The sequence below is a fragment of the Pan paniscus genome, chromosome 3 (genome assembly GCF_029289425.2).
Source record: "Pan paniscus chromosome 3, NHGRI_mPanPan1-v2.0_pri, whole genome shotgun sequence".
NCBI classification, from domain to species: domain Eukaryota; kingdom Metazoa; phylum Chordata; class Mammalia; order Primates; family Hominidae; genus Pan; species Pan paniscus.
The window spans coordinates 103313737-103328501 of NC_073252.2; the positions used below are offsets into that span (position 1 = coordinate 103313737).

The 14765-nt window shown below is 37.3% G+C and overlaps 1 protein-coding gene across 2 annotated transcripts in view; it reads left to right on the forward strand.

The window, feature by feature from the left end:
- Positions 1–14765, forward strand: part of TET2 (tet methylcytosine dioxygenase 2) — a 133103-nt gene that overhangs the window by 80966 nt on the left and 37372 nt on the right. For both annotated transcript variants that reach the window (XM_003829967.4, XM_034958966.3), the window contains 2 exons: positions 6162–9616; positions 13622–13712. In XM_003829967.4, the coding sequence (XP_003830015.2) occupies positions 6208–9616; positions 13622–13712 (3500 nt within the window). In that variant the 5' untranslated portion in view covers positions 6162–6207. The remainder of the gene's footprint in view (positions 1–6161; positions 9617–13621; positions 13713–14765) is intronic.

The window sequence follows — 14765 nt, forward strand, 5'->3', positions numbered from 1 at the left end:
AATTTATATTTATCTGAAAAACAGTTTAACTTTGAAAGACTTTTCTTTGCAATCATTTAAATTCGTAAAAAAAATTCATTAACTCTACTTTCACTGAATAGCAGGTGAATAGCAGGTAAATATCTACAAAAATTCATCTTTGAAGATTTTTTTATCTTACGCAAAAATTATTGACTTTATATAGACTTTTTATGCAAGCTTGAAAACACTGTGTAAATGACCCCATAAAAACTACAGCATGAAAGCTTTTTCAGTATTTCTACAATGAGCAAAATGCATAGGTCTTATTTCCTTCTCTTTTATTAAGCAAAATAATACTTTATCAACATCAGTATGCAAGCACTAAGAGCTTGAAAGAGTACTGTGCAAGTGGGTTACTGGATCATAATATTCCAGGGTATGTATATAAAAAGTGTGATTTAGCACATATTAAAGTAAAAGAAAATATTGCATTTTTCTCCTTCTAAAATGGCAGTTTATTAGTTTAAATTTCCTGAAATAAGATTTAAAGACCAATAACAAATTTTCCTCATTCTAACATATAACTTTCCTGCCCTTCTTATGAAAAAGTTAACCATTAAACTTTTCACACAAATGGTTGTATAAAGGACTTGCTGTCACAGACAAAATATTTCTGTATAATGTTTAAAAATGGCCATTGTGTTTAAAACTCCATATTGAAATACATTTCTTTTTTAGTCACCTTCATTTCTTAGTAGCTATTATTATACTCAAAGGATTTGCCCTTGACACTTTAAAGAATGTCCAAAATTATGTGGAATGGATTATAGTAAAAGATAATATATTAAATGCTTAAAATATTTCATACCTTAGAAAGTAGAAAAACATGTATTATGTACAGATCGTACAAATTTTATATAATTTATCATAAATGTACACATGTATATACATGTAAATACCTTCTGATTGCTCTGTATATGAATTGGTGTTTTACAGTTACCAAAAGAAAAGTGCCTTTTTTGGTAGTATCTGGACAGCTAATTGACTTTCTTTCTACAGGATTTATTTAGATTTATGTCTATGCTCCTTAATTTTTGAAAAGTGATAGTGTCCTGATTTTGGAGAAGCCACTCATATCAAAGACTACAAATCAATTTTCATGATTTTAAAACCTAAAGTTTCTTTATTAGGTGTTATTGATGATTAAAAGCCATTGTCTCACCCAAATTTTCTACTTGTTCAATAGAAACATAATGTAAGCCACATGGAATTTTACATTTTCTAGTACTCACATTAAAACAAGTGAAAAAGAAACAAATTGATGATATGTTTGATCTAACCCAACACATTTAAAATAGTTCAACATGTCTTAAATATTTTTTGAGTATTTTTGTGTTTTTTTAACACTAAATCTTTGAAATCCAAACTAAATGTTTTCATAGATACCACATCTCAATTTGGACTAGACACATTTTAAGGGCTCAATAGCTATATGTGACTAGTCACTGTTGGATGATGTATATCTAGACCATCTCTTAATTTATGGAAGGAAGTAAATCTAGCAGAAATAAAAACATCACTTTGTTTTCTTTGTCCAATATGAGTTATAACTTTATTTTTTTGAGACAGAGTCTCGCTCTGTTGCCAGGCTGGAGTGCAGTGGCGCGATCTCGGCTCACTGCAACCTCCGCCTCCCGGGTTCAAATGATTCTCCTGCCTCAGCCTCCCAAGTAACTGGGACTACAGGTGTGCGCCACCATGCCCAGCTAATTTTTGTATTTTTAGTAGTGGTGGGGTTTGACCACGTTGGCCAGGATGGTCTCGATCTCTTGACCTCGTGATCCGCCTGCCTCAGCCTCCCAAAGTGCTGGGACTACAGGCATGAGCCACCGTGCCTGGCCTTTTATTTTATTTATTAAGTAATACACATGCTTGGAAGTTATTTAAAAAAAAAAAAAGGAGTAGTTAAAAGTAATCCCCCTCCCAGTGCTTTTCTCCAGCTGCCCCATTCCTTTTCCTGGAGGCAAATTATTATGGCCAGTTCATTATATATTCTCCAGAGATGATTTTTTTTTATTTTACAAAGGTATAGGTTGTAGCATTCTTATATAAACTGTTGTGTAGCTTCCTTTATTCCATTTAATTACTGGGAGATACTTCCATCTGAAAATATAGAGATACTAATTTTAATAGCTACATGGTATTATATTGTGTGGCTGTACCATAAATTATTTAACATAACCCTTATTGATGTAGGTTGTTTCTAACCTTTTATTACTGCAAAAGATTGTGCCTACATCATTTAATGTATATATGAGCATATTTGTCAGATATATATATATATATATATATTTTTTTTTTTTTTTTGAGACAGTGTCTCACTCTGTCACGCAGGCTGGAGTGCAGCATCACAATCTCACCTCACTGCAGTGTCCACCTCCTGGGTTCAGGTGATTCTTCTTCCTCAGCCTCCCAAGTAACTGGGATTACAGGTGCCTACCACCACGCCCTGCTAATTTTTGTATCTTTTTAGTAGAGACGGGATTTCACCATGTTGGCCAGGTTGGTCTAGAACTCCTGGCCTCAGGTGATCCACCGGCCTCAGCCTCCCAAAGTGCTGGGATTATAGGCGTGAGCTACCACACCCAGCCTGTCAGATAAATTCTTAAAAGGGTCAAGGAAAGTGTTTCTGAAATTTTATACATATTGCCAAATTGTCATCCTACATGATATTTGTGGCAGTTTTGACTCTCAAAAGCCACATGAGAGAGTATCTGTTTTCCCACATGCTTGCCAAACATAGTATAGTATCAAGCTTACTGATCTTCACTAATTGGAGAAGAGAAAAAAACTGTACCTTGTTGCAGTTTTAATTTGCATTTCTTTTTATGAGCAATAGTAGATATCTTCTTAAATACTTAAGAGCCATTCACATTTCATTTTCTATGAACTGTCCATGTCCCTTGTCCATTTTTTAGTATGTGGTTATTCATCTATTTGTAGGCGTCCTATATGTTAAGAAAAGTTTTATACAACTTTTAACTCTTTACATGTTTATTTTGGCACATATAAATTTTAGCAAACTTTCCCATCTTTTATGACTTCTAGATTTTGTTTCACAAAAAAAGAACTTACCCAGTCATTAGATTTTTTTAAGTTTTCTCAGATTGTTTTTAACTTTTTGGGGGGTTTTATTTCCTGTATTCAAATATTAAATTCATCTAGAATTTATCTTAAAGTGTAAGGGAATGATCCCACTTTATCATTTTTTCAGGAGATTACCCAGTTGTTCTAATATCAAGTATGTCTTTGAAATCCCATCCTTACCTTGTAGCATATTTCTGTGGTTTGGGTCTGTTTTTGAACATTCTGTTTTATTCCATTGATCATATTAATATTATATGTGCAAACACAAACTATTTTAAGTATAGTAGCTTTGTTGCTTTTAAATATCTTTTAAGTTGGCTACTAGGCCCCATACAATTCTTTTTCAGAATATTCCTGGCTACCCAATTTGTTTATTTTTCCAAATGAACTTTGGAGTCAACTTCCTTAATTCCTCAAAATATTCTGCAAGTACTTTTAGTAAGAGTATATTAAGTGAATAATTTGACAACTATCTAAGAACATATTATAGCTTTTCCCTTGTTTTGTTTTTGTACTTATATATTAGTATAGTTTTAAAGTTATATTAAAATAGGTCTTCCACATTTTAAAAACTTATTCCTAGTGTATTAATTTCTTCTATTATAACTACAGTATTTTATTCCAGTAAAACTTCTGACTGGTTGATGCTCTTATAAATCAAGGCTATAAATTTTTCTTCAGCTACTTTGCTGAATTCTCACAAACTGTAACCATTTTTTACTTGATTCTCTAGGTTGACCTGTATATAATCTTTTTATCTGTAAACAATAACTTTAGCGTTGCTTTCAACATCTATATTCTTATTTCTTCTATTTCATTTTTCTTGTTTATCAAGAAATAGCTGTTTTAATAGAGTTGTTTTTCGCCCAAAAAGAAAATAGTCTTTTTTTTTCTACTTATGTCTTTAAAATAAATGTAATGAGAAAGACTGTGGGAAAATAAAGCAGACACCTTATACAATGGATTAATTTTTTTAGTGCCATTTCTTCTGGCTTTCTCCATTATTGGGACTCTGAAATCTTCATTAGTACTACTCTCAAAAATGTTCGAATGAATGCAATCAGATTCAAGGGTACAAGTGCAGGTTATATAGGTAAATTGCATGCCTTGGGGGTTTGGTGTACAGACTATTTTGTCACCCAGGTAATAAGCGTAGTACTTAATAGGTAGTTTTTTGATCCTCTCCCTTCTCCCATCCTCAAAGTATCCCTGCTGTCTGTTGTTCCCCCTCTTTGTGTCCATGTGTTCTTGCTGTTTAGCTGCCACTTAAGAGAACATGTGGTATTTTTCTGTTCCTTTGTTAGTTTGTTTAGGATAATGGCCTCCAGCTCCATCCATGTTGCTGCACAGAACATGATTTTGTGTTTTTTTATGGCTGTGTAGTATTCCATGGTGTATATGTAACACTTTCTTTATCCAGTCTACTACTTACGGACATTTAGGTTGATTCCATGTCTTCGCTATCATTAATAGTGCTGTGATGAACATACGTGTGCAATATGCCTTTATGGTAGAATGATTTATATCCCTTTGGGTAATATGCCGAATAATGGGATTGCTCGGTCAGATGGCAATTCTAAGTCCTCTGAGGAATTACCGCACTGCTTTCCACAACAGCTGAACTAGTTTACATTCCCACAAGCAATAAGGGGATAAGTGTTCCCTTTTCTCTGCAGGAATGATTAATTCTTTTAGAGAGTCAAAGATGGAATCCTAGGGAAGATGATATCTGAGGCAGGTTTAGAGTCATTGGGCAAATAAGGGGATTAAGAAGGCATTCTAGGCAGACAGAAAACCAAAGGCATGAAGCTCTGAAACAGCTTACTATGTTTGGATATTTATAAGCTGTTGTTATTGTTGGAGTATAAACTGTAAGAGAGAGTAGGAGGACAGAAAAAACAGCCTGTATGCGGGGGGAAGAAAACATTTAAACAGAAATCAAAAGATTTGGGCAGCCAGCCCCTCTAGAGAAAAACATAGAATCACCTAGAAAGGGTTTTTCATAAAGTACACTTTTCATCACCCCTATTCTGTCACCTGGAATACTGATAACACTGAAGGGAGTGTGCCTTATCTCTCAGGTGTATTTGGATGAAATAGTTTGAGAACCATGCAGGCAAGTTTAAGCCAGTGTGTTAAAGAGAATATGACATCAGATTTGCATTTTACAGTCTTCCTTTTGATAACAAAGGGAACCTTAAAGGGCTAGAGGGGAAGGGCAGACAGGGCTAGGGGAGGAGAACCCTTTTAAAAGCTACTGCAGGTGGGGTGCGGTGGCTCACACCTGTAATCCCAGCACTTTGGGAGGCCAAGGCAGGCAGATCACCTGAGGTCAGGAGTTCAAGACCAGCCTGGCCAACATAGTAAAACCCCGTCTCTACTAAAAATACAAAAATTAGCTAGGCATGGTAGCAGGCACCTGTAATCTCAGCTACGTGGGAGGCTGAGGCAGGAGAATCGCTTGAACCTGGGAGGCAGAGGTTGCAGTGAGCCAAGATCGTGCCGCTGCACTCCAGCCTGGGCAAGAGAGTGAGACTCCATCTCAAAAAAAAAAAAAAAAAAGCTACTGCAGTAGATCAGGAGGAGGCACAGTGATAAAGAGAAGATCTGAGCTATGAAGTGGCAGTCAAGATGATTAAAGGAATATATAGGAAGTACAGTTGATAGAACTTAGCAAGTGATTAGGTAAATGAAGTGCTGGAGAAAATAAAGGGGATATTTTTCAATTGTTTTTAGCATTTTGGCAAAAAATTATTTAGGAATGAAATTGATGCTAATAACTAAGAGTATGAACTTCCCACATTAGCTGGTAATTTTGATCACCCTTGTTCTCCATGACCATAAATATTTCAGAGTTGCTAGGAAAACAAGAATGTTTATTTCCTGAGTAGCTGTCAGTTGTCACTATGAAACATGAAAATAAATATCAGTTTGCTATGTCTAGGTATTCCGATATTTATGCACAATTATTCCTTAAGATATATTAGTATTTTTATATATAGATAGATAGATAGAAATAAACACATTTTAATTTTTGTTTCCATGCTCTTTAGAATTCAACTAGAGGGCAGCCTTGTGGATGGCCCCGAAGCAAGCCTGATGGAACAGGATAGAACCAACCATGTTGAGGGCAACAGACTAAGTCCATTCCTGATACCATCACCTCCCATTTGCCAGACAGAACCTCTGGCTACAAAGCTCCAGAATGGAAGCCCACTGCCTGAGAGAGCTCATCCAGAAGTAAATGGAGACACCAAGTGGCAGTCTTTCAAAAGTTATTATGGAATACCCTGTATGAAGGGAAACCAGAATAGTCGTGTGAGTCCTGACTTTACACAAGAAAGTAGAGGGTATTCCAAGTGTTTGCAAAATGGAGGAATAAAACGCACAGTTAGTGAACCTTCTCTCTCTGGGCTCCTTCAGATCAAGAAATTGAAACAAGACCAAAAGGCTAATGGAGAAAGACGTAACTTCGGGGTAAGCCAGGAAAGAAATCCAGGTGAAAGCAGTCAACCAAATGTCTCCGATTTGAGTGATAAGAAAGAATCTGTGAGTTCTGTAGCCCAAGAAAATGCAGTTAAAGATTTCACCAGTTTTTCAACACATAACTGCAGTGGGCCTGAAAATCCAGAGCTTCAGATTCTGAATGAGCAGGAGGGGAAAAGTGCTAATTACCATGACAAGAACATTGTATTACTTAAAAACAAGGCAGTGCTAATGCCTAATGGTGCTACAGTTTCTGCCTCTTCCATGGAACACACACATGGTGAACTCCTGGAAAAAACACTGTCTCAATATTATCCAGATTGTGTTTCCATTGCGGTGCAGAAAACCACATCTCACATAAATGCCATTAACAGTCAGGCTACTAATGAGTTGTCCTGTGAGATCACTCACCCATCGCATACCTCAGGGCAGATCAATTCCGCACAGACCTCTAACTCTGAGCTGCCTCCAAAGCCAGCTGCAGTGGTGACTGAGGCCTGTGATGCTGATGATGCTGATAATGCCAGTAAACCAGCTGCAATGCTAAATACCTGTTCCTTTCAGAAACCAGAACAACTACAACAACAAAAATCAGTTTTTGAGATATGCCCATCTCCTGCAGAAAATAACATCCAGGGAACCACAAAGCTAGCGTCTGGTGAAGAATTCTGTTCAGGTTCCAGCAGCAATTTGCAAGCTCCTGGTGGCAGCTCTGAACGGTATTTAAAGCAAAATGAAATGAATGGTGCTTACTTCAAGCAAAGCTCAGTGTTCACTAAGGATTCCTTTTCTGCCACTACCACACCACCACCACCATCACAATTGCTTCTTTCTCCCCCTCCTCCTCTTCCACAGGTTCCTCAGCTTCCTTCAGAAGGAAAAAGCACTCTGAATGGTGGAGTTTTAGAAGAACACCACCACTACCCCAACCAAAGTAACACAACACTTTTAAGGGAAGTGAAAATAGAGGGTAAACCTGAGGCACCACCTTCCCAGAGTCCTAATCCATCTACACGTGTATGCAGCCCTTCTCCGATGCTTTCTGAAAGGCCTCAGAATAATTGTGTGAACAAGAATGACATACAGACTGCAGGGACAATGACTGTTCCATTGTGTTCTGAGAAAACAAGACCAATGTCAGAACACCTCAAGCATAACTCACCAATTTTTGGTCGCAGTGGAGAGCTACAGGACAACTGCCAGCAGTTGATGAGAAACAAAGAGCAAGAGATTCTGAAGGGTCGAGACAAGGAGCAAACACGAGATCTTGTGCCCCCAACACAGCACTATCTGAAACCAGGATGGATTGAATTGAAGGCCCCTCATTTTCACCAAGCAGAATCCCATCTAAAACGTAATGAGGCATCACTGCCATCAATTCTTCAGTATCAACCCAATCTCTCCAATCAAATGACCTCCAAACAATACACTGGAAATTCCAACATGCCTGGGGGGCTCCCAAGGCAAGCTTACACCCAGAAAACAACACAGCTGGAGCACAAGTCACAAATGTACCAAGTTGAAATGAATCAAGGGCAGTCCCAAGGTACAGTGGACCAACATCTCCAGTTCCAAAAACCCTCACACCAGGTGCACTTCTCCAAAACAGACCATTTACCAAAAGCTCATGTGCAGTCACTGTGTGGCACTAGATTTCATTTTCAACAAAGAGCAGATTCCCAAACTGAAAAACTTATGTCCCCAGTGTTGAAACAGCACTTGAATCAACAGGCTTCAGAGACTGAGCCATTTTCAAACTCACACCTTTTGCAACATAAGCCTCATAAACAGGCAGCACAAACACAACCATCCCAGAATTCACATCTCCCTCAAAACCAGCAACAGCAGCAAAAATTACAAATAAAGAATAAAGAAGAAATACTCCAGACTTTTCCTCACCCCCAAAGCAACAATGATCAGCAAAGAGAAGGATCATTCTTTGGCCAGACTAAAGTGGAAGAATGTTTTCATGGTGAAAATCAGTATTCAAAATCAAGCGAGTTCGAGACTCATAATGTCCAAATGGGACTGGAGGAAGTACAGAATATAAATCGTAGAAATTCCCCTTATAGTCAGACCATGAAATCAAGTGCATGCAAAATACAGGTTTCTTGTTCAAACAATACACACCTAGTTTCAGAGAATAAAGAACAGACTACACATCCTGAACTTTTTGCAGGAAACAAGACCCAAAACTTGCATCACATGCAATATTTTCCAAATAATGTGATCCCAAAGCAAGATCTTCTTCACAGGTGCTTTCAAGAACAGGAGCAGAAGTCACAACAAGCTTCAGTTCTACAGGGATATAAAAATAGAAACCAAGATATGTCTGGTCAACAAGCTGCGCAACTTGCTCAGCAAAGGTACTTGATACATAACCATGCAAATGTTTTTCCTGTGCCTGACCAGGGAGGAAGTCACACTCAGACCCCTCCCCAGAAGGACATTCAAAAGCATGCTGCTCTAAGGTGGCATCTCTTACAGAAGCAAGAACAACAGCAAACACAGCAACCCCAAACTGAGTCTTGCCATAGTCAGATGCACAGGCCAATTAAGGTGGAACCTGGATGCAAGCCACATGCCTGTATGCACACAGCACCACCAGAAAACAAAACATGGAAAAAGGTAACTAAGCAAGAGAATCCACCTGCAAGCTGTGATAATGTGCAGCAAAAGAGCATCATTGAGACCATGGAGCAGCATCTGAAGCAGTTTCAGGCCAAGTCGTTATTTGACCATAAGGCTCTTACTCTCAAATCACAGAAGCAAGTAAAAGTTGAAATGTCAGGGCCAGTCACAGTTTTGACTAGACAAACCACTGCTGCAGAACTTGATAGCCACACCCCAGCTTTAGAGCAGCAAACAACTTCTTCAGAAAAGACACCAACCAAAAGAACAGCTGCTTCTGTTCTCAATAATTTTATAGAGTCACCTTCCAAATTACTAGATACTCCTATAAAAAATTTATTGGATACACCTGTCAAGACTCAATATGATTTCCCGTCTTGCAGATGTGTAGGTAAGTGCCAGAAATGTACTGAGACACATGGTGTTTATCCAGAATTAGCAAATTTATCTTCAGATATGGGATTTTCCTTCTTTTTTTAAATCTTGAGTCTGGCAGCAATTTGTAAAGGCTCATAAAAATCTGAAGCTTACATTTTTTGTCAAGTTACCGATGCTTGTGTCTTGTGAAAGAGAACTTCACTTACATGCAGTTTTTCCAAAAGAATTAAATAATCGTGCATGTTTATTTTTCCCTCTCTTCAGACCCTGTAAAATTTGAATGTATCTGTTTTAGATCAATTCGTCTATTTAGCTCTTTGTATATTATCTCCTGGAGAGACAGCTAGGCAGCAAAAAAAAAATCTATTAAAATGAGAAAATAATGACCATAGGCAGTCTGATGTACGAACTTTAAATATTTTTTAATTCAAGGTAAAATATACTAGTTTCACAAGATTTCTGGCTAATAGGGAAATTATTATCTTCAGTCTTCATGAGTTGGGGGAAATGATAATGCTGACACTCTTAGTGCTCCTAAAGTTTCCTTTTCTCCATTTATACATTTGGAATGTTGTGATTTATATTCATTTTGATTCCATTTTCTCTAAAATTTCATCTTTTTGATTAAAAAATATGATACAGGCATACCTCAGAGATATTGTGGGTTTGGCTCCATACCACAATAAAATGAATATTACAATAAAGTAAGTTGTAAGGACTTTTTGGTTTCTCACTGTATGTAAAAGTTATTTATATACTATACTGTAACATACTAAGTGTGCAATAGCATTGTGTCTAAAAAATATATACTTTAAAAATAATTTATTGTTAAAAAAATGCCAACAATTATCTGGGCCTTTAGTGAGTGCTAATCTTTTTTGCTGGTGGAGGGTCGTGCTTCAGTATTGATCGCTGTGGACTGATCATGGTGGTAGTTGCTGAAGGTTGCTGGGATGGCTGTGTGTGTGGCAATTTCTTAAAATAAGACAACAATGAAGTGCTGTATCAATTGATTTTTCCATTCACAAAAGATTTCTCTGTAGCATGCAATGCTGTTTGATAGCATTTAACCCACAGCAGAATTTCTTTGAAAATTGGACTCAGTCCTCTCAAACTGTGCTGCTGCTTTATCAACTAAGTTTTTGTAATATTCTAAATCCTTTGTTGTCATTTCAGCAGTTTACAGCATCTTCATTGGAAGTATATTCCATCTCAAACATTCTTTGTTCATCCATAAGAAGCAACTTCTTATCAAGTTTTTTCATGACGTTGCAGTAACTCAGCCCCATCTTCAGGCTCTACTTCTAATTCTGGTTCTCTTGCTACATCTCCCTCATCTGCAGTGACCTCCTCCACTGAAGTCTTGAACTCCTCAAAGTAATCCATGAGGGTTGGAATCAACTTCTAAACTCCTGTTAATGTTGATATATTGACCCCCTCCCATGAATTATGAATGTTCTTAATAACTTCTAAATGGTGATACCTTTCCAGAAGGCTTTCAATGTACTTTGCCCGGATCCATCAGAAGACTATCTTGGCAGCTGTAGACTAACAATATATTTCTTAAATGATAAGACTTGAAAGTCAAAAGTACTCCTTAATCCATAGGCTGCAGAATCAATGTTGTATTAACAGGCACGAAAACAGCATTAATCTTGTTCATCTCCATCGGAGCTCTTGGGTGACTAGGTGCCTTGAGCAGTAATATTTTGAAAGGAGGTTTTGGTTTTGTTTTTTGTTTTTTTGTTTTTTTTGTTGTTGTTGTTGTTTTTTAGCAGTAAGTCTCAACACTGGGCTTAAAATATTCAGTAAACTATGTTGTAAACAGATGTGTTATCATCCAGACTTTGTTGTTCCATTACTCTACACAAGCAGGGTACACTTAGCATAATTCTAAAGGGCCTTGGAATTTTCAGAATGGTAAATGAGTATGGGCTTCAACTTAAAATCATCAACTGCATTAGCCTGTAACAAGAGAGTCAGCCTGTCCTTTGAAGCAAGGCATTGACTTCTATCTATGAAAGTCTTAGATGGCACCTTCTTTCTATAGTAGGCTGTTTAGTACAGCCACCTTCATCAGTGATCTTAGCTAGATCTTCTGCATAACTTGCTGCAACTTCTACATCAGCACTTGCTGCCTCACCTTGTCCTTTTATGTTATAGAGACAGCTGTCTTCTTAAACTTTATAAACCAACTTCTGCTAGCTTCCAACTTCTCTTCTGCAGCTTCCTCATTCTCTTCATAGAACTGAAGGGAGTCAAGGCCTTGCTCTGGATTAAGCTTTGGCTTAAGGAATGTTGTGGCTGACGTGATCTTCTATCCAGACCACTAAAGTGCTCTCCATATCAGCAATAAGGCCGTTTTGCTTTCTTACCTTTCATGTGTTCACTGGAGTAATTTCCTTCAAGAATTTTTCCTTTACATTCACAACTTGGCTAACTGGCATGCAAGGCCTAGCTTTCAGCCTGTCTTGGCTTTTGACATGCCTTCCTCACTTAGCTCGTCATATCTAGCTTTTGATTTAAAGTGGCAGGCATACAACTCTTCCTTTCACTTGAACACTTAGAGGCCACTGTAGGGTTATTAATTGACCTAATTTCAATATTGTTGTGTTTTAGGGAATAGAGAGGCCCAGGGAGAGGGAGAGAGCCCAAACGGCTGGTTGATAGAGCAGGCAGAATGCACACAACATTTATCAGATTATGTTTGCACCATTTACCAGATTATGGGTACGGTTTGTGGCACCCCCCAAAAATTAGAATAGTAACATCAAAGATCACTGATCACAGATTGCCATAACATAAATAATAATAAACTTTAAAATACTGTGAGAATTACCAAAATGTGATACAGAGACATGAAGTGAGCACATGCTGTTGAAAAAAATGACACTGATAGACATACTTAACACGTGGGATTGCCACAAACCTTCAGTTTGTAAAAGTCACAGTAACTGTGACTCACAAAAGAGCAAAGCACAATAAAACGAGGTATGCCTGTATTTTTAAAAAAAGCTTTTTGTTAAAATTCAGGATATGTAATAGGTCTGTAGGAATAGTGAAATATTTTTGCTGATGGATGTAGATATATACGTGGATAGAGATGAAGATCTTAATTATAGCTATGCAGCATAGATTTAGTAAAAGACATTTGAAAAGACAAATGTTAAATTAGTGTGGCTAATGACCTACCCGTGCCATGTTTTCCCTCTTGCAATGAGATACCCCACACTGTGTAGGAGGATGGAGGGAGGACTCCTACTGTCCCTCTTTGCGTGTGGTTATTAAGTTGCCTCACTGGGCTAAAACACCACACATCTCATAGATAATATTTGGTAAGTTGTAATCGTCTTCACTCTTCTCTTATCACCCACCCCTATCTTCCCACTTTTCCATCTTTGTTGGTTTGCAACAGCCCCTTCTTTTTGCCTGACTCTCCAGGATTTTCTCTCATCATAAATTGTTCTAAAGTACATACTAATATGGGTCTGGATTGACTATTCTTATTTGCAAAACAGCAATTAAATGTTACAGGGAAGTAGGAAGAAAAAGGGGTATCCTTGACAATAAACCAAGCAATATTCTGGGGGTGGGATAGAGCAGGAAATTTTATTTTTAATCTTTTAAAATCCAAGTAACAGGTAGGCTTTCAGTTAGCTTTAAATGTTTTTTTTTTTCCAGCTCAAAAAATTGGATTGTAGTTGATACTACATATAATACATTCTAATTCCCTTACTGTATTCTTTGTTTAGTTTCATTTATTTGGTTTAAAATAATTTTTTATCCCATATCTGAAATGTAATATATTTTTATCCAACAACCAGCATGTACATATACTTAATTATGTGGCACATTTTCTAATAGATCAGTCCATCAATCTACTCATTTTAAACAAAAAAAATTTTTAAAGTCACTTTTAGAGCCCTTAATGTGTAGTTGGGGGTTAAGCTTTGTGGATGTAGCCTTTATATTTAGTATAATTGAGGTCTAAAATAATAATCTTCTATTATCTCAACAGAGCAAATTATTGAAAAAGATGAAGGTCCTTTTTATACCCATCTAGGAGCAGGTCCTAATGTGGCAGCTATTAGAGAAATCATGGAAGAAAGGTAATTAACGCAAAGGCACAGGGCAGATTAACGTTTATCCTTTTGTATATGTCAGAATTTTTCCAGCCTTCACACACAAAGCAGTAAACAATTGTAAATTGAGTAATTATTAGTAGGCTTAGCTATTCTAGGGTTGCCAACACTACACACTGTGCTATTCACCAGAGAGTCACAATATTTGACAGGACTAATAGTCTGCTAGCTGGCACAGGCTGCCCACTTTGCGATGGATGCCAGAAAACCCAGGCATGAACAGGAATCGGCCAGCCAGCCTGCCAGCCACAAGGTACTGGCACAGGCTCCAACGAGAGGTCCCACTCTGGCTTTCCCACCTGATAATAAAGTGTCAAAGCAGAAAGACTGGTAAAGTGTGGTATAAGAAAAGAACCACTGAATTAAATTCACCTAGTGTTGCAAATGAGTACTTATCTCTAAGTTTTCTTTTACCATAAAAAGAGAGCAAGTGTGATATGTTGAATAGAAAGAGAAACATACTATTTACAGCTGCCTTTTTTTTTTTTTTTCGCTATCAATCACAGGTATACAAGTACTTGCCTTTACTCCTGCATGTAGAAGACTCTTATGAGCGAGATAATGCAGAGAGGGCCTTTCATATAAATTTATACAGCTCTGAGCTGTTCTTCTTCTAGGGTGCCTTTTCATTAAGAGGTAGGCAGTATTATTATTAAAGTACTTAGGATACATTGGGGCAGCTAGGACATATTCAGTATCATTCTTGCTCCATTTCCAAATTATTCATTTCTAAATTAGCATGTAGAAGTTCACTAAATAATCATCTAGTGGCCTGGCAGAAATAGTGAATTTCCCTAAGTGCCTTTTTTTTTGTTTTTTGTTTTGTTTTTTAAACAAGCAGTAGGTGGTGCTTTGGTCATAAGGGAAGATATAGTCTATTTCTAGGACTATTCCATATTTTCAATGTGGCTGGATACTAATTATTTGCCAGCCTCCTTTTCTAAATTGTGAGACATTCTTGGAGGAACAGTTCTAACTAAAATCTATTATGACTCCCCAAGTTTTAAAATAGCTAAATTT